The following is a 25,525-nucleotide window of genomic DNA, read 5'->3' as shown; positions in this document are numbered from 1 at the left end:
TTTTTGAGGAAAGAAAAATGATTTTTTATTTTCACGGCTCTGCGTTGTAAAACGTCTGTGAAGCACTTGGGGGTTCAAAGTGCTCACCACATATCTAGATAAGTTCCTTGGGGGGTCTAGTTTCTAAAATGGGGTCACTTGTGGGGGGTTTCTACTGTTTAGGCACACCAGGGGCTCTGCAAACGCAACGTGACGCCCGCAGACCATTCCATCAAAGTCTGCATTTCAAAAGTCACTACTTCCCTTCTGAGCCCCGGCATGTGCCCAAACAGTAGTTTACCCCCACATATGGGGTATCAACGTACTCAGGAGAAACTGGACAACAACTTTTGGGGTCAAATTTCTCCTGTTACCCTTGGGAAAATAAAAAATTGCAGGCTAAAAGATCATTTTTGAGAAAATAAATTTTTATTTTTATTTCTCCTGTTACCCTTGGGAAAATTTAAAAATTCTGGGCTAAATAATTATTTTTGAGGAAAGAAAACGTATTTATTATTTTCACGGCTCTGCATTATAAACTTCTGTGAAGCACTTGGGGGTTCAAAGTGCTCACCACACATCTAGATAAGTTCCTTTCGGGGTCTAGTTTCCAAAATGGGGTCACTTGTGGGGGGTTTCTACTGTTTAGCCACATCAGGGGCTCTGCAAACGCAACATGATGCCCGCAGAGCATTCCATCAAAGTCTGCATTTCAAAATGTCACTACTTCACTTCCGAGCCCCGGCATGTGCCCAAACAGTGGTTTACCCCCACATATGGGGTATCAACGTACTCAGGAGAAACTGGACAACAACTTTTGGGGTCAAATTTCTCCTGTTACCCTTGGGAAAATAAAAAATTGCAGGCTAAAAGATCATTTTTGAGAAAATAAATTTTTATTTTTATTTTCATGGCTCTGCGTTATAAACTTCTGTGAAGCACTTGGGGGTTCAAAGTCCTCACCACACATCTAGATTAGTTCATTTGGGGGTCTAGTTTCCAAAATGGGGTCATTTGTGGGGGATCTCCAATGTTTAGGCACACAGGGGCTCTCCAAACGTGACATGGTGTCCGCTAATGATTGGAGCTAATTTTCCATTTAAAAAGCCAAATGGCGTGCCTTCCCTTCCGAGCCCTGCCGTGCGCCCAAACAGTGGTTTACCCCCACATATGGGGTATCAGCGTACTCAGGACAAACTGGACAACAACATTTGGGGTCCAATTTCTCCTTTTACCCTTGGCAAAATAGGAAATTCCAGGCTAAAAAAATCATTTTTGAGGAAAGAAAAATTATTTTTTATTTTCATGGCTCTGTGTTATAAACTTCTGTGAAGCACCTGGGGGTTTAAAGTGCTCAATATGCATCTAGATAAGTTCCTTGGGGGGTCTAGTTTCCAAAATGGGGTTACTTGTGGGGGAGCTCCAATGTTTAGGCACACAGGGGCTCTCCAAACGCGACATGGTGTCCGCTAACGATGGAGATAATTTTTCATTCAAAAAGTCAAATGGCGCTCCTTCCCTTCCGAGCCTTACCATGTGCCCAAACAGTGGTTTACCCCCACATGTGAGGTATCGGTGTACTCAGGAGAAATTGCCCAACAAATTTTAGGATCCATTTTATCCTGTTGCCCATGTGAAAATGAAAAAATTGAGGCTAAAAGAATTTTTTTTCTGAAAAAAAGTACTTTTTCATTTTTACGGATCAATTTGTGAAGCACCTGGGGGTTCAAAGTGCTCACTATGCATCTAGATAAGTTCCTTGGGGTGTCTAGTTTCCAAAATGGGGTCACTTGTGGGGGAGCTCCAATTTTTAGGCACACGGAGGCTCTCCAAACGTGACATGGTGTCCGCTAAAGAGTGGAGCCAATTTTTCATTCAAAAAGTCAAATGGCGCTCCTTCCCTTCCAAGCCCTGCCGTGCGCCCAAACAGTGGTTTACCCCCACATATGAGGTATTAGCGTACTCAGGACAAATTGTACAACAACTTTCGTGGTTCAGTTTCTCCTTTTACCATTGGGAAAATAAAAAAATTGTTTCCTTCCATGTTGCTTCTGCTGCTGTGAAGTACCTGAAGGGTTAATAAACTTCTTGAATGTGGTTTTGAGTGCCTTGAGGGGTGCATTTTTTAGAATGGTGTCACTTTTGGGTATTTTCAGCCATATAGACCCCTCAAACTGACTTCAAATGTGAGGTGGTCCCTAAAAAAAATGGTTTTGTAAATTTCGTTGTAAAAATGAGAAATCGCTGGTCAAATTTTAACCCTTATAACTTCCTAGCAAAAAAAAATGTTGTTCCCAAAATTGTGCTGATGTAAAGTATACTTGTGGGAAATGTTATTTATTAACTATTTTGTGTCACAGAACTCTCTGGTTTAACAGAATAAAAATTCAAAATGTGAAAATTGCGAAATTTTCAAAATTTTTGCCAAATTTCCGTTTTTATCACAAATAAACGCAGAATTTATTGACCTAAATTTACCACTAACATGAAGCCCAATATGTCACGAAAAAACATTCTCAGAACCGCTAGGATCCGTTGAAGCGTTCCTGAGTTATTACCTCATAAAGGGACACTGGTCAGAATTGCAAAAAACGGCAAGGTCTTTAAGGTCAAAATAGGCTGGGTCATGAAGGGTGTGAGGCAGTGACCGGTGTCATATGCGAGGGTCGCTATGTGTCCCCCAGGATGTGCTTAGAAGCATATTAGATCCGCTGGAGTGCCCTGTGCTCACAGCAGGTTGCCTGTGAGACACAGGGAAGAATAAAAGTAAGTGTGAACTGGGTCAAGTTATTTGTCCCAGAATTTATTCAGGAAAACCTGGTATGGGCTTTTATTTTGAAACGGACTGCAGGATGGTAGTGGGGCCGGTCCGTTTCCTCCAGCCCAGATCTTATAGTGGCCCATGGCCATAGAATCTGGAGGATAGAAAAAAAAACCCCAGCAAGAGAGTTTGGGTGTGTCAGTCTGGTCTGGGAGTCAGACCTTGCAGGAGGCTTGTGCAAAGCTCCTTCCGTGTGGAGAAACACGGTCCAGGCAGAGCCTGAAAAGCCAGACACCCCAGCGTACACGGGGGTGTAATACGCTCACGGCAGCGGACTATGGACTGTTGTTATTTTTTTTCCCGGCTGCATACTGAAGGACTTGTTTTCTTTCTTTTCCGGTTTGTGAGTATGCTGTGTAATAAACAAGACTTTGTTTGAACTTTATATAATAAAGTTATATAATAACCATGTATAAGTATATAAGGGGACAATACAAATATCTCGCTGAGGATCTGTTTATACCAAGGAAGGTGACGGGCACAAGGGGGCATTCTTTGCGTCTGGAGGAGAGAAGGTTTTTCCACCAACATAGAAGAGGATTCTTTACTGTTAGGGCAGTGAGAATCTGGAATTGCTTGCCTGAGGAGGTGGTGATGGCGAACTCAGTCGAGGGGTTCAAGAGAGGCCTGGATGTCTTCCTGGAGCAGAACAATATTGTATCATACAATTAGGTTCTGTAGAAGGACGTAGATCTGGGGATTTATTATGATGGAATATAGGCTGAACTGGATGGACAAATGTCTTTTTTCGGCCTTACTAACTATGTTACTATGTTATATGGGTCACTGCCTATTCACTGCACAGCAAAGACATCGCTACATCACATTTGGTGGAGAATGCGGGCAGTGTGAATTAAGGCATACCCCAACGCCATTTGCATGTCTGTTATTAAGCCTGCTACATTGCAACTCAGGCCTACAGACAAAGTGGAGGAGATCCTGAGGCAGCTAGTCCTCACACAGCAACAACAGCAACAAATGAATAACCTGTTGCTGCAGCAAATTACAGCCCTGCGAGAGGCACCGACCCCGGAACGTCGCGATGCCCGTGACAAGGTCCGCTCTGCTTTGAGGAAATTGAGTCCGGAAGATGACGTGGAAGCTTTCCTCACCGTCTATGAGCGCACGGCAGAACGAGAGAATCTGCCAGCAGCACAGTGGGCTGAAGTTGTGGCTCCGTTCTTGAGGGGTGATGCGCTAAAGGCCTACTTTGACCTCAGTCGGGAGGATGCCCAGGACTATTCCAAGTTAAAAGGTGAGATCCTTGCCCGACTGGGGGTTAATACTTATGTGAGAGCTCAACGGGTGTTTTCTTGGACTTTTGTGGAAGCCCAGCCTGCCCGGTCTCAGATTTTTGACTTATTGCAGCTTCTGAAAACGGTGGCTCCAACCTGAGACTTTATCCACAAGTCAGATAGTGGAGAGGGTGGTGGTCGACCGACTGGTGAGGGCTCTGCCAGCGGCCATTCAGCGTTGGGTGGGTCAAGGGGACCCGGGTACCCTAGACTAGGTTGTAGGCCTGATAGAGCAATATAAGGCCACCCAGGACTTTATACGGGACACTGCTCAGCTTCGGCTGTCACGTAAGGCTCCGCCAGCTCAGGAGTCTAAGAAAAGTCCACGGCCCTCCACTGGGACAAGACCGGACCGAGTCCGTGCTGAGGGGTTGTCTCGGAAAGAGAGTGACCACAGACCTGTGTCCCCTAATCTGGCTCCAAGGTTACCTCGTGCCACAGTCGTTATGTGTTGGCGGTGCCAAGAACCTGGACATGTGGTTGCTAATTGTCCCCTAACAACAGAACCCATGGACTGCGGGTATACCCGCCGCGTGTCTATGTATGCCCAGCCAGTCTGCATTGCCACTACAGACCCTGCCGGTACCGAACCTCAGCTGTGCAGAGTGCTCGTTAATGGGTACCAGACGGATGCTCTCTTGGACTCGGGGAGCTTGGTGACCCTGGTACACGGGTCCTTGGTTGCTGGGGACAGTCCTATTGGACGGAAAGTGGGGGTAGTGTGCATACATGGGGACCTCCGAGAGTACCCGACTGCGGAGGTCACGTTCTCCACCCCATGTGGAGAGATAAAACATGTGGTGGGAGTGGTAAAAACTCTTCCGTATGGGACTGTGATGGGTAGAGACTTACCGTTGTTCTGGTCCCTCTGGGAGACCAGAGTTAACCCTCTCAGGGTAAAAAGCATTCCAGGTGCAGAACCCGAAGATCCCGAGTCAGGGATACCTGCCGTAGGGGTCGCCACGATAGGGACAGTGTGTAATCCCGATAGGTTTCCCCTAGAGGTATTGGCAGGAGAAGTGGAAGAGAATCCACCAATTCATGAGCTGGAGGTGTCACCTGGTAAGTTTGGGACTGCCCAGCTCCAGGATCCCACTCTGACCCGGGCAAGGGAAAGAGTAATCGAGGTAAATGGGGTGGCACAACAACCTGGTGCAGAAAAGGAGTTTCCCCGGATGGCGGTCATCCAGGAGTTACTGTACAGGGTTGATAAAATCCGGGATGAGGTGGTAGAACAACTGGTAGTGCCCCAACCCTATCGTCGGGCGGTGCTCGACATGGCTCACACTCACATGTTGGGGGGGCACTTGGGGGCCAAAAAGACGTTAGAGCGCATATTACAGAGGTTCTTTTGGCCTGGTGTCTACGCTGAGGTTACAAAGTACTGTGACACATGTCCTGAATGTCAACTAACCTCACCCACCACGAACTACCGGAGTCCGTTAGTACCTCTGCCCATCATAGAAGTACCCTTTGAGCGGATAGCGATGGATCTGGTGGGACCAATAGTAAAATCCGCCCGGGGCCATCAGCACATATTAGTAGTCGTAGACTACGCCACCCGGTATCCAGAGGCGATACCGCTTCGGCACACTTCGGCTAAACTAATAGCCCGTGAACTGTTTGCCATGTTTTGTCGTCTTGGGCTTCCCAAGGAGATCCTTACAGATCAGGGAACCCCTTTTATGTCTAAAGTGACTAAGGAGCTATGTAAATTGCTCCAAATTAAACAGTTGCGTACGTCAGTGTACCATCCACAAACCGATGGGTTGGTCGAGAGGTTTAATAAGACCCTCAAGGCCATGCTCAAAAAGGTGGTCGCCAAGGATGGGAAGGATTGGGATATGTTGTTGCCATATTTAATGTTCGCCATACGCGAGGTACCGCAGGCGTCCACGGGGTTCTCCCCATTTGAGCTATTGTATGGCAGGCACCCGAGGGGGCTGCTGGATGTAGCCAAAGAGACGTGGGAACAGGAGCCCACTCCACATAAGAGTGTTATCGAGTATGTGGCAAGTATGCAGGATCGGATTGCAGTCGTGCAACCCATCGTAAAGGAGCATCTGTTGGATGCCCAGGCCGCTCAGAGCCGTACCTATAATAAAAGGGCCACGGTCAGGTCCTTTAAAGAAGGAGACCGGGTGTTGGTACTAGTGCCCACCCCAGAGAGTAAACTCATGGCCAAGTGGCAAGGGCCGTATGAGATACGGGGAAAGGTGGGGGAAGTGAATTACAAAGTGTACCAACCCGGGAAAAGAAAACCCGAGCAGTTGTACCATGTAAACCTGCTAAAGGCCTGGAAGGACCGAGAATGTTTGGTCACAGATGCAACTACGGTCATACAATCGGAGGTCCCTCTGGCCCTGGCCAAGGACACAGCCAGGTGTGAGGTAAAGGTCAATGATGCCCTCACAAAACAGCAGCGGCGGGAGGCTCGAGCTTTGATACAGCAGAATATGGATGTATTCTCAGAGCTGCCGGGGCGAACCTCAGTGATTCAGCATGACATTGTCACTGAGCCCCGGGTAAAGGTGCGGATGAAACCGTACCGAGTGCCAGAAGCCCGAAGGCAAGCCATCGCGGTCGAGGTAAAGCAAATGCTTCAGTTGGGAGTCATTGAGGAGTCCCGAAGTGAGTGGGCTAGCCCCATTGTACTAATACCAAAACCTGATGGGTCATTACGCTTCTGTAATGACTTTAGGAAGTTAAATGAAGTATCAAAATTTGACCTGTATCCCATGCCACGGGTGGACGAGCTAATTGAGAGACTGGGGAAGGCCCAATACTTCACCACACTGGATCTCACGAAAGGTTACTGGCAGGTTCCCTTAACAGAGTCAGCGAAGGAAAAGACCGCTTTTATAACCCCAGAGGGTCTCTTTCAATACGTTGTCTTACCTTTTGGGTTACATGGAGCTCCGGCCACATTTCAGAGGCTGATGGACATTGTGTTAGCGCCACATAGAGACTATGCGTTAGCCTATTTGGATGACATAGTCATCTTTAGTACCGACTGGGATACCCATCTGTCCCAGGTACAAGCAGTGCTAGAGTCTCTTAGAGCCGCAGGGTTAACAGCAAACCCAAAGAAATGTGCGATAGGTCTCATGGAAGCCCGGTACTTGGGATACGTGATCGGCCGGGGGGTTATCAAACCTCAAGTGAACAAAATTGAGGCCATTCAAAACTGGCCCAAGCCCTTAAGTTCCAAACAAGTGAGGGCATTCCTTGGCATCATTGGGTATTACCGTCGGTTTATACCCAATTTTGCTGGTAAATCGGCTTCCCTAACGGACCTGTTAAAAGGGAAGAAAACGGTGATGGTCAAGTGGAATCCTCAAGCAGAGGAAGCGTTCCAGTCTCTGAAGTCGGCGTTGTGTGGACAGCCGGTCCTCATCAGCCCCGACTTCAAGAAAACCTTTATTGTGCAAACCGATGCCTCAGAGGTAGGCTTAGGAACGGTGCTGTCGCAAGAGGTGAACGGGGATGAGCATCCAGTCACCTATTTAAGCAGGAAACTGACCCCGGCAGAGAAAAATTATAGCGTAGTGGAGAAGGAGTGCTTGGCGATCAAATGGGCCTTGGAGTCCCTACGCTACTATTTGCTCGGGCGTCAGTTTCGGTTGGTAACAGACCATTCACCCCTTGTCTGGATGAGAAATGCAAAGGAAAGGAATGCCCGAGTCACCAGATGGTTCTTGTCCCTACAAAATTTCAGCTTCTCTGTGGAACATCGGGCTGGGAAATCACAGGGAAATGCAGATGCCCTGTCACGGGCACCATGTATGCTGACAAATGTTCAACCCTACAAGTCTGAACAGAGGGGGGGGTATGTGAGGCAGTGACCGGTGTCATATGCGAGGGTCGCTATGTGTCCCCCAGGATGTGCTTAGAAGCATATTAGATCCGCTGGAGTGCCCTGTGCTCACAGCAGGTTGCCTGTGAGACACAGGGAAGAATAAAAGTAAGTGTGAACTGGGTCAAGTTATTTGTCCCAGAATTTATTCAGGAAAACCTGGTATGGGCTTTTATTTTGAAACGGACTGCAGGATGGTAGTGGGGCCGGTCCGTTTCCTCCAGCCCAGATCTTATAGGGGCCCATGGCCATAGAATCTGGAAGATAGAAAAAAAAACCCCAGCAAGAGAGTTTGGGTGTGTCATTCTGGTCTGGGAGTCAGACCTTGCAGGAGGCTTGTGCAAAGCTCCTTTCGTGTGGAGAAACACGGTCCAGGCAGAGCCTGAAAAGCCAGACACCCCAGCGTACTCGGGGGTGTAATACGCTCACGGCAGCGGACTATGGACTGTTGTTATTTTTTTTCCCGGCTGCATACTGAAGGACTTGTTTTCTTTCTTTTCCGGTTTGTGAGAATGCTGTGTAATAAACAAGACTTTGTTTGAACTTTATATGGGTCACTGCCTATTCAATGCACAGCAAGGACATCGCTACATCACAAGGGGTTAATAAAACTGTTTGAGAACTATGGGTTGAATGTTCATTTCTGTATTTCTAAAGCCCGGGGGAAACGATCTGCAGCAAAATCCTCACCAGTAGACCCGCACTAAATCGTTCAGCTCTCGCTGACAATTTATTTCCTGTTCTCAGCAGCATCTATTTATATAATTACCTTAAATTGTCTGTCATCCACTTGCATCTGGACGTCCTCGAATTCCACAATCCACCGCGCGGCACCAGAAGTACGCCGACCGCGGGTATACCAATATGGCACCCGCTGGTGGTACCAGGCCCTTGCGCAGTACCACCAGCGGGTCATCGCTGGACTCCTCCCCACCGCCTCCACGCCGGACCCCCTGCTGCTGAGACTCTCCCACCGCAAGAACCCCACACCACAAGGACCCATTCCGATGCAATAGCATTGGGCCTCCATCTAGTTTAGCATATTTTCAGACTAGAGAAGGGATTTTTTCCTCCAAAATTTGGGAGGTAAATTGAGTTGTGTCTTATAGTCCGAATATAGGGGAGGGGATGTGGCGGCAGTTGTGGAGCAGTGTCGCAGGAAGCAGGGTCCCTGCTGCAGAAGTGGGGTGAGGCTGCGGGACATCAGCCGAGATCCCAATCTGCACATGTGCCGCTTGAGGCGGCCATCTTCCTGAAGCCCAGCGCTGGGAAATCAATGCACTCTGCTCTGCCTCACCGCTGGGACACCCCCCTCCTCCCACCCAGTGCCACAGCATCACCCCACCGCCACCAGTTTCCTTCTGTGGCCACTTACCATTCTCTGTGACCCATACAGCCTGGTAAGTTGTAGAAGTCATATAGGACATTTTTTTTAATGGATTTTTATTAAAAGTGCCATCAGTTGCTGAGGGTCTGACTGCGGGTGCCTCCTCTGCTCCAAAGAATAAGCTCTGGCAGAGGTCACACTACATATTTTACAGAGGGGTAAAAATACTCCCCTTAAGTTTGAAGTGGATTTTTAGCCAAGAATGAGGACATAATTTGCAGTAAATCCACCCATGGCTGTTGAGGGTGCATGTCAGTTGTGTATATCAGCTGACATGTGTCCAGAAAGGTGCAGGCTCAGCACCGGAGCTTGCACCAAACGGGGGGAGTACGACATCAGCGTACTATTACGCCTAATTTCGGAAAGTCGATAAATGGTGGACATTGAAAGAGCTGGGCCACTTTCTCTTGTTGGTGCAGTTTTCATTAGAAACTGACTGGCATTTCTATCCATAAAATGTCTGCTGAGAGTGGCCGATGGACAGGTCTTGTCACATGTTTGATAAATAGTATCATCGTTTAGCGTTCTACCAGAGAGAGGGAGGTCGCCTTGTTGTGGCTGGTGGGCACTCAGAAAATGGTAAACTTGTGTCCTAAATACCATTTATACTCGAGTATAAGCCGAGAATTTCAGCCCATTTTTTTTAGGCTGAAATTGCCCCTCTCAGCTTATACTCGAGTCATTCCCAGGGGTTGGCAGGGAAGGGGGAGAGGCAGCTGTCTAATAATACTCACCTGCTCCTGGCGCGGTCCCTGCAGATCCCTGGTTCTCCGGGCGCTGACAGCTTCTTCCTGTATTGAGCGGTCACATGGTACCGCTCATTACAATAATGAATATGGACCCGACTGTAATGAGTGGTACCATGTGACTGCTCAATACAGGAAGAAGCTGTCAGCGCCTGGAGGACCAGGGAACGCGCCAGGAGCAGGTGAGTATAACGGGGGCATATTCACCTGTTCCACCGTCATCGCCGCTCCGTCTTCCGCGTCCTCTGCAGTGACGCTCAGATCAGAGGGCGCGATGACGTAATAAGTGTGCGCGCCGCCCTCTGCCTGGACAGTCAGTACAGCGGCGCTCAGCGGTGGAACGTGGGACGGGTGACTAGCAAGTGACGGGGGCATGAGCAACGAGATAGGATATAAAGGATATAATGGAACTAGAGTACAAAGGAGGGCAACAAAATTAATAAAGGGGATGGGAGAACTACAATACCCAGATAGATTAGCGAAATTAGGATTATTTAGTCTAGAAAAAAGACGACTGAGGGGCGATCTAATAACCATGTATAAGTATATAAGGGGACAATACAAATATCTCGCTGAGGATCTGTTTATACCAAGGAAGGTGACGGGCACAAGGGGGCATTCTTTGCGTCTGGAGGAGAGAAGGTTTTTCCACCAACATAGAAGAGGATTCTTTACTGTTAGGGCAGTGAGAATCTGGAATTGCTTGCCTGAGGAGGTGGTGATGGCGAACTCAGTCGAGGGGGTTCAAGAGAGGCCTGGATGTCTTCCTGGAGCAGAACAATATTGTATCATACAATTATTAGGTTCTGTAGAAGGACGTAGATCTGGGTATTTATTATGATGGAATATAGGCTGAACTGGATGGACAAATGTCTTTATTCGGCCTTACTAACTATGTTACTATGTTACTATGTTACTATGAGATGAGTATGTGATTTTCTTTTTTATTATTTTTTATCGCAGTAACAGCATATGGGGCAAATATCTCTATGGAGCATCTTATGGGGCCTGTTGTGAATTCTGTGGCAGAGCTCCCTCCTGTGGTCACAAGTGGTACTTCGGCTGATTCTCTCTATGAGCTTCCGTTGGTGGAGGAGAGTGGTACTGTGGCTTCTGAGTTTCCTTCCTCAGGTGATGTGGTGAAGTCGTTAGGTGCTGCTCTATTTAACTCCACCTAGTGCTTTGATCCTGGCCTCCAGTCAATGTTCTAGTATTGGACCTGTTTCCTCCTGGATCGTTCCTGTGGCCTGCTGCTTTGCATAGCTAAGTTCCTCTTTTGTTATTTTGTTTGCTGTTTTTTTCTGTCCAGCTTGCTTATTTGTTTTTTCTTGCTTGCTGGAAGCTCTGGGACGCAGAGGGTGTACCTCTGTGCCGTTAGTCGGTACAGAGGGTCTTTTTGCCCCCTTTGCGTGGTTGTTTGTAGGGTTTTGTGTTGACCGCAAAGTTGCCTTTTCTATCCTTGCTCTGTTCAGAAAGTCGGGCCTCACTTTGCTAAATCTATTTCATCTCTACGTTTGTCTTTTCATCTTAACTCACAGTCATTATATGTGGGGGCTGCCTTTTCCTTTGGGGTATTTCTCTGAGGCAAGGTAGGCTTATTTTCTATCTTCAGGCTAGCTAGTTTCTCAGGCTGTGCCGAGTTGCATAGGGAGCGTTAGGCGCAATCCACGGCTGCCTCTAGTGTGGATGGAGAGGATTAGGGATTGCGGTCAGCAGAGTTCCCACGTCTCAGAGCTCGTTCTATGTTTTTGGGTTATTGTCAGGTCACTGTATGTGCTCTGACTTCTATGTCCATTGTGGTACTGAATTACCTAATCATAACAGTACTGGAGGCCAAAAGTACTAATGATTCTCAATAGAGGGAAAAAAGAAGTTCTGAGACCATTTTTTTTTCTCTGCACTGTGTTTTGCCTTTTTTTTCCCCTAGACATTTGGGTGGTTCAGGACACAGGTGTAGCGATGGACATTAAAGGTCTGTCTTCATGTGTGGATCAGCTCACGGCAAGAGTACAAAATATTTAAGACTTTGTGGTTCAGAATTCTATGTTAGAACCAAGAATTCCTATTCCTGATTTGTTTTTTGGAGATAGAACTAAATTTCTGAGTTTCAAAAATAATTGTAAACTATTTCTGGCTTTGAAACCTCGCTCCTCTGGTGACCCAGTTCAACAAGTTAGGATCATTATTTCTTTTTTACGTGGCGACCCTCAGGACTGGGCATTTTCTCTTGCGCCAGGAGATCCTGCATTAAGTAATATCGATGCGTTTTTTCCTGGCACTCGGATTGCTGTACGATGAACCTAATTCAGTGGATCAGGCAGAGAAAAATTTGCTGGCTCTGTGTCAGGGTCAGGATGAGATAGAGGTATATTGTCAGAAATTTAGAAAGTGGTCCGTACTCAATGGAATGAAGGTGCGCTCGCAGCTATTTTCAGAAGGGGTCTCTCTGAAGCCCTTAAGGATGTCATGGTGGGATTTCCTATGCCTGCTGGTCTGAATGAGTCTATGTCTTTGGCCATTCAGATCGGTCGACGCTTGCGTGAGCGTAAATCTGTGCACCATTTGGCGGTATTATCTGAGCATAAACCTGAGCCTATGCAGTGCGATAGGACTTTGACCAGAGTTGAACGGCAAGAACACAGACGTCAGAATGGGCTGTGTTTCTACTGTGGTGATTTCACTCATGCTATCTCTGATTGTCCTAAGCGCACTAAGCGGTTCGCTAGGTCTGCCACCATTGGTACGGTACAGTCAAAATTTCTTTTGTCCGTTACCTTGATCTGCTCTTTGTCATCTTATTCTGTCATGGCATTTGTGGATTCAGGCGCTGCCCTGAATTTGATGGACTTGGAGTATGCTAGGCGTTGTGGGTTTTTCTTGGAGCCCTTGCAGTGTCCTATTCCATTGAGAGGAATTGATGCTACGCCTTTGGCCAAGAATAAGCCTCAGTACTGGACCCAGCTGACCATGTGCATGGCTCCTGCACATCAGGAGGTTATTCGCTTTCTGGTGTTGCATAATCTGCATGATGTGGTCGTGTTGGGGTTGCCATGGCTACAAGTCCATAATCGAGTATTAGATTGGAAATCCATGTCTGTGTCCAGCTGGGGTTGTCAGGGGGTACATGGTGATGTCCCATTTCTGTCTATTTCGTCATCCACCCCTTCTGAGGTTCCAGAGTTCTTCTGATTACCGGGATGTATTTGATGAGCCCAAGTCCGATACCCTACCTCCGCATAGCGATTGTGATTGTGCTATCGATTTGATTCCTGGTAGTAAATTCCCAAAAGGTCGACTGTTTAATTTATCTGTGCCTGAGCACGCCGCTATGCGGAGTTACGTGAAGGAGTCCTTGGAGAAGGGGCATATTCGCCCGTCATCGTCGCCATTAGGAGCAGGGTTCTTTTTTGTGGCCAAGAAGGATGGTTCGCTGAGACCTTGTATAGATTACCGCCTTTTAAATAAGATCACGGTTAAATTTTAGTACCCCTTGCCGTTGTTATCTGATTTGTTTGCTCGGATTAAGGGGGCTAGTTGGTTTACCAAGATAGATCTTCGTGATGCGTATAATCTTGTGCGTATTAAGCGAGGCGATGAATGGAAAACTGCATTTAATACGCCCGAGGGCCATTTTGAGTATCTAGTAATGCCATTCGGACTTGCCAATGCTCCATCAGTGTTTCAGTCCTTTATGCATGACATCTTCCGAGAGTACCTGGATAAATTCCTGATTGTATACTTGGATGATATTTTGATCTTCTCGGATGATTGGGAGTCTCATGTGAAGCAGGTCAGAACGGTGTTTCAGGTCCTGCGTGCTAATTCTTTGTTTGTGAAGGGATCAAAGTGTCTCTTTGGTGTTCAGAAGGTTTCATTTTTGGGGTTCATTTTTTCCCCTTCTACTATCGAGATGGACCCTGTTAAGGTCCAAGCCATCCATGATTGGACTCAGCCGACATCTCTAAAAAGTCTGCAAAAGTTCCTGGGCTTTGCTAATTTTTATCGTTGCTTCATCTGCAATTTTTCTAGTATTGCTAAACCATTGACCGATTTGACCAAGAAGGGTGCTGATGTGGTCAATTGGTCTTCTGCTGCTGTGGAAGCTTTTCAAGAGTTGAAGCGTCGTTTTTCTTCTGCCCCTGTGTTGTGTCAACCAGATGTTTCGCTTCCATTCCAGGTCGAGGTTGATGCTTCTGAGATTGGAGCAGGGGCTGTTTTGTCGCAGAGAAGTTCTGATTGCTCGGTGATGAAACCATGCGCCTTCTTTTCCAGGAAGTTTTCGCCTGCTGAGCGTAATTATGATGTTGGCAATCGAGAGTTGCTGGCCATGAAGTGGGCATTCGAGGAGTGGCGTCATTGGCTTGAAGGAGCTAAGCATCGCGTGGTGGTATTGACTGATCATAAGAACTTGACTTATCTCGAGTCTGCCAAGCGGTTGAATCCTAGACAGGCTCGTTGGTCGCTGTTTTTTGCCCGTTTTGACTTTGTGATTTCGTACCTTCCGGGCTCTAAAAATGTGAAGGCGGATGCCCTGTCTAGGAGTTTTGTGGCCGACTCTCCGGGTTTATCTGAGCCGGCGGGTATTCTCAAAGAGGGAGTAATTGTGTCTGCCATCTCCCCTGATTTGCGGCGGGTGCTGCAAAAATTTCAGGCTAATAAACCTGATCGTTGCCCAGCGGAGAAACTGTTTGTCCCTGATAGGTGGACGAATAAAGTTATCTCTGAGGTTCATTGTTCGGTGTTGGCTGGTCATCCTGGAATCTTTGGTACCAGAGAGTTAGTGGCTAGATCCTTTTGGTGGCCATCTCTGTCGCGGGATGTGCATTCTTTTGTGCAGTCCTGTGGGATTTGTGCTCGGGCTAAGCCCTGCTGTTCTCGTGCCAGTGGGTTGCTTTTGCCCTTGCCGGTCCCGAAGAGGCCTTGGACACATATCTCTATGGATTTTATTTCAGATCTTCCCGTCTCTCAAAAAATGTCAGTCATTTGGGTGGTTTGTGATCGCTTCTCTAAGATGGTCCATTTGGTACCCTTGTCTAAATTACCTTCCTCCTCTGATTTGGTGCCATTGTTCTTCCAGCATGTGGTTCGTTTACATGGCATTCCAGAGAATATCGTTTCTGACAGAGGTTCCCAGTTTGTTTCAAAGTTTTGGCGAGCCTTTTGTGGTAGGATAGGCATTGACTTGTCTTTTTCCTCGGCTTTCCATCCTCAGACTAATGGCCAGACCGAACGAACCAATCAGACCTTGGAAACATATCTGAGATGCTTTGTTTCTGCTGATCAGGATGACTGGGTGTCCTTTTTGCCTTTGGCTGAGTTCGCCCTTAATAATCGGGCCAGCTCGGCTACCTTGGTTTCGCCGTTTTTCTGCAACTCTGGGTTCCATCCTCGTTTCTCTTCAGGGCAGGTTGAGTCTTCGGACTGTCCTGGTGTGGATACTGTGGTGGACAGGTTGCAGCAGATTTGGACTCATGTAGTGGACAATTTGACCTTGTCCCAGGAGAAGGCTCAACGTTTCACTAATCGCAGACGCTGTGTGGGTCCCCGACTTCGTGTTGGGGATTTGGTTTGGTTGTCTTCTCGTCATATTCCTATGAAGGTTTCCTCTCCTAAGTTTAAACCTCGTTTCATTGGTCCGTATAGGATTTCTGAGGTTCTTAATCCTGTGTCTTTTCGTCTGACCCTTCCAGATTCTTTTTCCATTCATAACGTATTCCATAGGTCATTGTTGCGGAGATACGTGGCACCTAGGGTTCCATCTGTTGATCCTCCTGCCCCGGTTTTGGTGGAGGGGGAGTTGGAGTATATTGTGGAGAAGATTTTGGATTCTCGTGTTTCAAGATGGAAACTCCAGTATCTGGTTAAGTGGAAGGGTTATGCTCAGGAAGATAATTCCTGGGTCTTTGCCTCTGATGTCCATGCTCCCGATCTTGTTCGTGCCTTTCATATGGCTCATCCTGGTCGTCCTGGGGGCTCTGGTGAGGGTTCGGTGACCCCTCCTCAAGGGGGGGGGTACTGTTGTGAATTCTGTGGCAGAGCTCCCTCCTGTGGTCACAAGTGGTACTTCGGCTGATTCTCTCTATGAGCTTCCGTTGGTGGAGGAGAGTGGTACTGCGGCTTCTGAGTTTCCTTCCTCAGGTGATGTGGTGAAGTCGTTAGGTGCTGCTCTATTTAACTCCACCTAGTGCTTTGATCCTGGCCTCCAGTCAATGTTCTAGTATTGGACCTGTTTCCTCCTGGATCGTTCCTGTGGCCTGCTGCTTTGCATAGCTAAATTCCTCTTTTGTTATTTTGTTTGCTATTTTTTTCTGTCCAGCTTGCTTATTTGTTTTTTCTTGCTTGCTGGAAGCTCTGGGACGCAGAGGGTGTACCTCCGTGCCGTTAGTCGGTACGGAGGGTCTTTTTGCCCCCTTTGCATGGTTGTTTGTAGGGTTTTGTGTTGACCGCAAAGTTGCCTTTTCTATCCTCGCTCTGTTCAGAAAGTCGGGCCTCACTTTGCTAAATCTATTTCATCTCTACGTTTGTCTTTTCATCTTAACTCACAGTCATTATATGTGGGGGCTGCCTTTTCCTTTGGGGTATTTCTCTGAGGCAAGGTAGGCTTATTTTCTATCTTCAGGCTAGCTAGTTTCTCAGGCTGTGCCGAGTTGCATAGGGAGCGTTAGGCGCAATCCACGGCTGCCTCTAGTGTGGTTGGAGAGGATTAGGGATTGCGGTCAGCAGAGTTCCCACGTCTCAGAGCTCGTTCTATGTTTTTGGGTTATTGTCAGGTCACTGTATGTGCTCTGACTTCTATGTCCATTGTGGTACTGAATTACCTAATCATAACAGGGGCCATGTGCAGCGTTATATGGGGGCAAACATCTCTATGGAGCATGTTATGGGGCCATAATCAACATTTGTGCAGCATTATATGGGGCATATTTTAATATGGAGCATCTTATGGGGCCCATCATAAACTATATGGATCATTATATGGGGCCCATCATGAACTGTATGGAGCATTATATGGGGCTCCTGATTCAATGTGGATATTCAAAAAACACTTAACCTACTGATGTCTCAATTAATCTTACTTTTATTGGTATCTATTTTTACTTTTGACATTTAGCGGTAGCTGCTGTATTTTCCACCCTAGGCTTATACTCGAGTTTTCCCAGTTTTTTGTGGCAAAATTACAGGTCTCAGCTTATACTCGGGTCGGCTTATACTCGAGTGTATACGGCACCTTCATATTATATGTATTTTCTAAATGACAGTAATGCAGTCAATATTTCATACATTCAATGTCTGCACACATCTTGACGCTTACAGAGGCTGGAGTATTGGTTTTTTTTCCCCCTCTATATCCAGTCATAGCGTCTTGCACCTGTTCTTACGTGCTTTATTCTCTTAGGTGCTGGTCAGTTTCTTGTGTAGTGAACTATTGGAGGTGTTGACTGCCTCCATGTTTGGCTGAATTCCTCTTCCTATCAGCCTAAGGATTTTTTAAATTAATACTAAATCCTACTTGTCCATTAAAGTCGCAGGTTTTCAAGCCCAGTAGAGGCATGTTTCATAAATATTAGGTTTAGGCTCCTACCAGAGAGAGGTTGCATTGTCATGGCTGGTGGGCTCTCATGTATTGGCCTATTTGTGCGCTAAGTACATTCATTTTATAAGTATAGCCTATATATTAGTATGATTACAAAAGGATGGAGTAAACAAACACACCACCAACAGGAGTAAAAGAGGATTCTTTTATTAAATAATTAAACAGATGTAACCTTTAAATACAAAGGATCACAAGTAAGATAAGGAGGAAACAATGCCAGTACCCAGCGGGGATCCTGCCGATCAATAGTGTAGCATGGGCAGATAAAGGCAGCAGCACACAGGTGCAGACTCACGTCCGCATAATAATTTCAATCACCAAACACATATCGTTCCATAGTGAACACCCAGGTACAGCCACCTCCAAGTAAAGCGCTATATGTGCTTACCCATGGTGAATCAGGACCGGCAAGGATCCCCCCGCAACCCCTGACGCGCCTTACGCGTGCCCGCTTTCTCAAAAGGGGAAGTAGCATAATAGTCCCGTCCATAATGCCCCATTTATAGATCCACAGCTCGCCAGTTGATAATGGCGCATGCGCATATGACCCCGCACACTAGAAAAGTGTCTATCCCACCGCCGTCAGACACACACTGCGCATGCGGGTGACCTATCACTCTATGACATCAATAGACATGCGCACTGCGTGTACTACAGACGGCAGATGAAGAGACTGCCGGGTGAACACAATGCGCACGCGCACTCTCAGCGGCCATGATGTTGAAGACCAGAAGGTTGATATAAAGCGGAAGCTGAGTCCCCATACCAACGCCCTGTCAGATATCGCAGGTGTTAGTGTATTAAAAATATCAAAAATTATATGGACAGGATCAATAAGGAAGTGACAATATTGAATAACAAAGTACAGAATAAAGATTATGAAAATAAACAACATTGATAAAGAAGTGTATATATAGCAAAAAACAATCCCATACAAATGACACAGGTGATGTAACATTTAGTGATAATAGTGAACAAATATGAATACAGTATCATATTATTATATAATAAATAAGCAGTTAGTAAAATAAATAAGAATACAATGCTTCATCCAAAATAGCAACACTGCACATAGTGGAACAACAAGTGCCCCACATAAATATGGAAAAGTCCAAATCGTGAGAACAGATATGACTCCAAATCCGCAAGTTTTAATGATGGCCTAAATGAATGGGATCCCTAATTTGTAAGATGGTTCCATCAGAAAGACGACATGTGAGACATCCATTGAAATTAATAACTGAAAAGGACAAAGACAACATAGAGTTAAAAACAAATAACAATATAAAATTAGCGCAGACTCATAAATTGTTTCGGGAAAATAATTACAGTTAAGAAGAACACATCGCGCACGGGACTGTGGGGACAAGTCATCCAATTGTGTACAAGAAAAAGTAGCGGGCACCACAAAACCAAATAAATCAGGGATCAACCATATGCATATAAAAGGGACCATAGAAAATCAAGCAAGAGAAAAGATATGCATAACAAAAGGGATCAACCATCAAAAAATGAATTTTATTATATTAATATAAAAAGCACAGCAAGGTAAGACACACATTTAAAAACATATTAAAAAACCAAAAGACAAGCATATGGCTAATAAGCCACATGCAAACCCCCCCTCCCCCCCCCAGTAAATGGAAACAAATACCAACCAGCACCCAATATTTTGATAATATAGCAGATGAAAGATATGCATACACACATATGATAATCGCCCATCTGCTGCCGGCTATATCCCACCAAAATCAGACACTCTGAACCACACAATAGTGGTAAGGACAGGACACAAATCATGCATCTCAGATATATCAACCAAAATAATACCATACAAGGATAGATGTCACAGGATTGCGGTAGATATCACCCAAAAGAAGAGAGCCTGGGGGTAAGATCGATATTGAGGTCCAAAGTCCTTAGAAAGTCTAAAGGAGAGGGCGCCAGACAGAGATGCAGCGGCCAAAATTAAGGTGCTAGTGCTGGGAGGGGGGGAACTGAGCCCCACGCGTATCGACGCTACAAGAGCGTCTTCATCAGGGAAAATGTACAAAAAACTGCCTTACCCTGCTCTTGTATGATGGAATAATGAAGTACGATTTTTGCCACCTGTGAGGCTGCGGCCGCATGTAGTTTCCCCATAGTAAACACAGACCCGCAAACACTTCCGGTTCAAAGGGTTTCCCCTCATTGCGCGTGCGTAGTAAATTTCTCCAACTATGTTGCCGAGGCTGCACACTGATGAGTGCAGTCCCGGTATAAAGATTGCCGCGGTTAGAAGAGCGCTGGATTAATCAGATGCTGCGCCTGCGCATTTACCATAATTAGAAGATCGCTGAAATAGTGAAAGGCTGCGCCTGCGCATTTGGAAAAGCTCCTTCAGAACATAGATCGCACAATTCGGCGCCTGCGCAAAGTGACAACCCAGCCAGGAAAACCAGCTGGTTCAATAAGTTTAACAAAATACTGTTGCACAATCTGTATCTTGCAGCTATGTCGCCAAACCTGCAAAATCGCAGGCGCCGCTGTGGAAAACGGATTACCACAAACACGCCGAATTTATCAAAACAGCTACACCCATACACACTGGGGAAACATGCCTCCATTCAGAAAGCACAGTAAACAATGTCCGCGCAGTATAGTAGCCTAAAGGAAAATATCAGCGCCGGAACAGCAGTAAAAGACTAGACCCACCAGCCCTGCAATCCCACCACCCAGCAAAATGTTAGGAGTTGTTCCAGTTAGGTCGCCGTGACTACAGTCCCGGTACCAAGGTTACCATAGTTTTAAGCGACGCTGAAATGGTTGAGAAATGCACCTGCGCATAAACATAATAAAAACCTCTTTGTAATAAGGAAGCATAGTAATAAATGCCTGCACAATATAATAGCCTAGTCCAAGGACTCGGCCAGTAACACAGATGTAAAGACGGCAAAGAGATGCTCAGCTAGATAAATCAAACATTTTCAATCCGCCAACAGAACGCTGGCCCCTAAAGGGGAATGCATGTTGAAAGCAGGCGTACATGTCCACAATAATGGGACTGTCCCTTAATCCTTAGGAATAATTGTATACATAGACGTGATTGCGTCTTATACAATTTGTCATTTATAGCAATTCGCCGAGGCTGCGCAAAAAGCAGAGTCCCCCGGTCCAGAAGGTGTTTAGACGAAAGATGCCAGATTAAACCAAAAAAGGCATTTATGTAAAAAGCACTTTCTATGAGATAATCCGAAAGACAAGCACAGACAAGCAATGGCGTAAACCCGACGAATAAACGCTCACCCAAACTAATGGAACCCAATATTTAGAGGGCATAATCCACATCAAATAGTATGACATCAGAATGCAGACATTATGTATGGCGAAACCGCCAATTATACACATATATTTATTCATTCATAAGGTAATGCAATAATCTCATAAATAAGCCAGCAGGTACCGCAATGGAAGAAGTTCAGGCAGTGGTGCATAACATACAGTACAGCCGGCAGCAGACAAAAATTGGGCAGGATATGACATAAACAAATAGATGGGTCATAGAAGGAGCCGGCAAGCCTGGAGTCAAAAGATAAGCCATCCCAAAGGTCCGTAGTGATTCCCCGTGTCACACCTAGGAGAGGGTCAAAGAAGGTAAATATGTCCACAGGATCTGAAACAAGACACAAAGCACAAAAATATATATAAATGCAAAAAATGTCAAAGTAGGGCTATGGGGGGAGGTAGGTAAAAGAGGTTCCAATCCTTCATGTTTGCTTATAAAAGCCGGTGTACAAGAGTTCCTCATTTATACCCGCCGGAGCCAAACTATTTAGATTGTAAATCCATTTGGATTCTTAGGAGCTCAAGTACCTTTAAATACAAAGGATCACAAGTAAGATAAGGAGGAAACAATGCCAGTACCCAGCGGGGATCCTGCCGATCAATAGTGTAGCATGAGCAGACAAAGGCAGCAGCACACAGGTGCAGACTCACGTCCGCATAATAATTTCAATCACCAAACACATATCGTTCCATAGTGAACCCCAAGGTACAGCCACCTCCAAGTAAAGCGCTATATTAAATGATGTGCTTACCCATGGTGAATCAGGACCGGCAAGGATCCCCCCGCAACCCCTGACGCACCTTTCGCATGCCCGCTTTCTCAAAAGGGGAAGTAGCATAGTCCGGTCCATAATGCACCATTTATAGATCCACAGCTCGCCAATTGATAATGGCGCATGCGCATATGACCCCATGCACTAGAAAATCTTCTATCCCACCGCCGTCAGACACACACTGCGCATGCGGGTGACCTATCACCCTATGACGTCAATAGACATGCGCACTGAGTGTACTGCAGACGGCAGATGAAGAGACAGTGCCGGGTGAACACAATGCGCACGCGCACTCTCAGCGGCCATGATGTTGAAGACCAGAAGGATGATATACCAACGCCCTGTCATATATCGCAGGTGTTAGTGTATGCAAAATATCAAAAATTATATGGACAGGATCAATAAGGAAGTGACAATATTGAATAATAAAGTACAGAATAAAGATTATGAAAATAAACAACATTGATAAAAAAGAGTATATACAGGTCCTTCTCAAAAAATTAGCATATAGTGTTAAATTTCATTATTTACCATAATGTAATGATTACAATTAAACTTTCATATATTATAGATTCATTATCCACCAACTGAAATTTGTCAGGTCTTTTATTGTTTTAATACTGATGATTTTGGCATACAACTCCTGATAACCCAAAAAACCTGTCTCAATAAATTAGCATATCAAGAAAAGGTTCTCTAAACGACCTATTACCCTAATCATCTGAATCAACTAATTAACTCTAAACACATGCAAAAGATACCTGAGGCTTTTATAAACTCCCTGCCTGGTTCATTACTCAAAACCCCCATCATGGGTAAGACTAGCGACCTGACAGATGTCAAGAAGGCCATCATTGACACCCTCAAGCAAGAGGGTAAGACCCAGAAAGAAATTTCTCAACAAATAGGCTGTTCCCAGAGTGCTGTATCAAGGCACCTCAATGGTAAGTCTGTTGGAAGGAAACAATGTGGCAGAAAACGCTGTACAACGAGAAGAGGAGACCGGACCCTGAGGAAGATTGTGGAGAAGGACCGATTCCAGACCTTGGGGAACCTGAGGAAGCAGTGGACTGAGTCTGGTGTGGAAACATCCAGAGCCACCGTGCACAGGCGTGTGCAGGAAATGGGCTACAGGTGCCGCATTCCCCAGGTAATGCCACTTTTGAACCATAAACAGCGGCAGAGGCGCCTGACCTGGGCTACAGAGAAGCAGCACTGGACTGTTGCTAAGTGGTCCCAAGTACTTTTTTCTGATGAAAGCAAATTTTGCATGTCATTCGGAAATCAAGGTGCCAGAGTCTGGAGGAAGACTGGGGAGAAGGAAATGCCAAAATGCCTGAAGTCCAGTGTCAAGTACCCACAGTCAGTGATGGTGTGGGGTGCCATGTCAGCTGCTGGTGTTGGTCCACTGTGTTTCATCAAGGGCAGGGTCAATGCAGCTAGCTATCAGGAGATTTTGGAGCACTTCATGCTTCCATCGGCTGAAATGCTTTATGGAGATGAAGATTTCATTTTTCAGCACGACCTGGCACCTGCTCACAGTGCCAAAACCACTGGTAAATGGTTTACTGACCATGGTATTACTGTGCTCAATTGGCCTGCCAACTCTCCTGACCTGAACCCCATAGAGAATCTGTGGGATATTGTGAAGAGAAAGTTGAGAGACGCAAGACCCAACACTCTGGATGAGCTTAAGGCCGCTATTGAAGCATCCTGGGCCTCCATAACATCTCAGCAGTGTCACAGGCTGATTGCCTCCATGCCACGCCGCATTGAAGCAGTCATTTCTGCCAAAGGATTCCCGACCAAGTATTGAGTGCATAACTGAACATTATTATTTGTTGGTTTTTTTGTTTGTTATTAAAAAACACTTTTATTTGATTGGATGGGTGAAATATGCTAATTTATTGAGACAGGTTTTTTGGGTTATCAGGAGTTGTATGCCAAAATCATCAGTATTAAAACAATAAAAGACCTGACAAATTTCAGTTGGTGGATAATGAATCTATAATATATGAAAGTTTAATTGTAATCATTACATTATGGTAAATAATGAAATTTAACACTATATGCTAATTTTTTGAGAAGGACCTGTATAGCAAAAAAACATCCCATACAAATGACACAAGCGATGTAACATTTAGTGATAATAGTGAAAAAATATGAATACAGTATCATATTATTATATAAAAAATAAGCTTTTAGTAAAATAATTAAATAAGAATACAGTGCTTCATCCAAAATAGCAACACTGCACATAGGGGAACAACAAGTGGCCCATATAAATATGGAAAAGTCCATAGCAGAAAAAAATGCTTCTACTGATGTCAAACAAGGATCATCAGGATAAAATGAAAATGCTCAGATTTGGGGTTCATTTCACAATAAAGACATAATAATCCCCACACGCTGTAATTCACTCCCAGAGGATCTGGGTCTAAGCCGAAAATATAGTAAACATGAATTTTTAAAAGTAAAAAATTCCTGCCGTTTACCAGAAAAAAACTCAGGTAATCCTACCTTGGGTTCTTCAGAGCGTGCTCCAGAGTAATTACTCACGCGCTGTTACAGGTTGGCTACTTCCAAAGTTAACTCTTGCAAGCATTGAGCAAGTTCTTGGATGCTGCAGATATTGAAGGAATCCGAGAAAGGATTTTTTTTTAATATGTGTGGCTGGACAAACTGCTATAGAACTGGAACACAGAACTAGGATAGAAGGGGGGTAAACTGACCCTGCACTGAGACTAGGCCGATACCCTCTGATAGAGTGGGCGACCCATTCTGTTGTGAATTCTGTGGCAGAGTTCACTCCTGTGGTCACAAGTGGTACTTCGGCTGATTCTCTCTGGGAGCTTCCGTTTGTGGAGGAAAGTGGTACTGCAGCTTCTGAGTTAACTCCCTCAGGTGATCTGGTGAGCTCGTTAGCTGCTTCTCTACTTAACTCCACCTAATGTTTTGATCCATGCTTCCTGTCAATGTTCCAGTGTTGGACTTGTGTATCTCTGGATCATTCCTGTGGCCTGCTGCTCTGCATAGCTAAGTGCTTCTTTGCTATTTGTTGCTATTTTTTCTGTCCAGCTTGTCTATTTGTTTTGCTGGAAGCTCTGGGACGCAAGGGGTGTACCTCCGTGCCGTTAGTTCGGTACGGAGGGTCTTTTTGCCCCCTTTGCGTGGTTTTCTTTAGGGTTTTGTGTAGACCGCAAAGTTATCTTTCCTATCCTCGTTCTGTCTAGAATATCGGGCCTCACTTTGCTGAATCTATTTCATCCCTACGTTTGTCTTTTCATCTTACTCACAGTCATTATATGTGGGGGGCTGCCTTTTCCTTTGGGGTATTTCTCTGAGGCAAGGTAGGCTTATTTTTCTATCTTCAGGCTAGTTAGTTTCTCAGGCTGTGCCGAGTTGCATAGGCAGAGTTAGGCGCAATCCACAGCTGCCTCTAGTTGTGTTTGGAGAAGATCAGGAATTGCGGTCTGCAGAGTTCCCACGTCTCAGAGCTCGTTCTATTATTTTGGGTGATTGTCAGATCACTGTATGTGCTCTGATCGCTATGTACATTGTGTTACTGAATTGCCTATCACAACAGTACAGGAAGCCGAAAGTACTAATGATTCTCAATAGAGGGAAAAAAGAAGTTCTGAGACCATTTTTTTTCCTTTGCACTGTGATTTGTCTTTTTTTCCCCTAGACATTTGGGTGCTTCAGGACACAGGTGTTACAATGGACATTAAAGGTCTGTCTTCATGTGTA

The 25,525-nt window shown here is 45.7% G+C and overlaps 1 protein-coding gene across 1 annotated transcript in view; it reads right to left on the bottom strand.

Annotated features, from left to right (window-relative positions):
• Positions 1 to 10,210: 10,210 nt before the first annotated feature.
• Positions 10,211 to 25,525, bottom strand: part of LOC138674630 (volume-regulated anion channel subunit LRRC8C-like) — a 71,073-nt gene continuing 55,758 nt past the window's right edge. Inside the window, exon 3 of the mRNA XM_069762446.1 lies at positions 10,211 to 10,494. Within this exon, the coding sequence (XP_069618547.1) occupies positions 10,211 to 10,494 (284 nt within the window). The remainder of the gene's footprint in view (positions 10,495 to 25,525) is intronic.

Source organism: Ranitomeya imitator, chromosome 4 (assembly GCF_032444005.1).
Source record: "Ranitomeya imitator isolate aRanImi1 chromosome 4, aRanImi1.pri, whole genome shotgun sequence".
NCBI classification, from domain to species: Eukaryota; Metazoa; Chordata; class Amphibia; order Anura; family Dendrobatidae; genus Ranitomeya; species Ranitomeya imitator.
The sequence above is the reverse complement of the archived record's forward strand: the minus strand, read 5'-3'. Positions and strand labels throughout refer to the sequence as shown.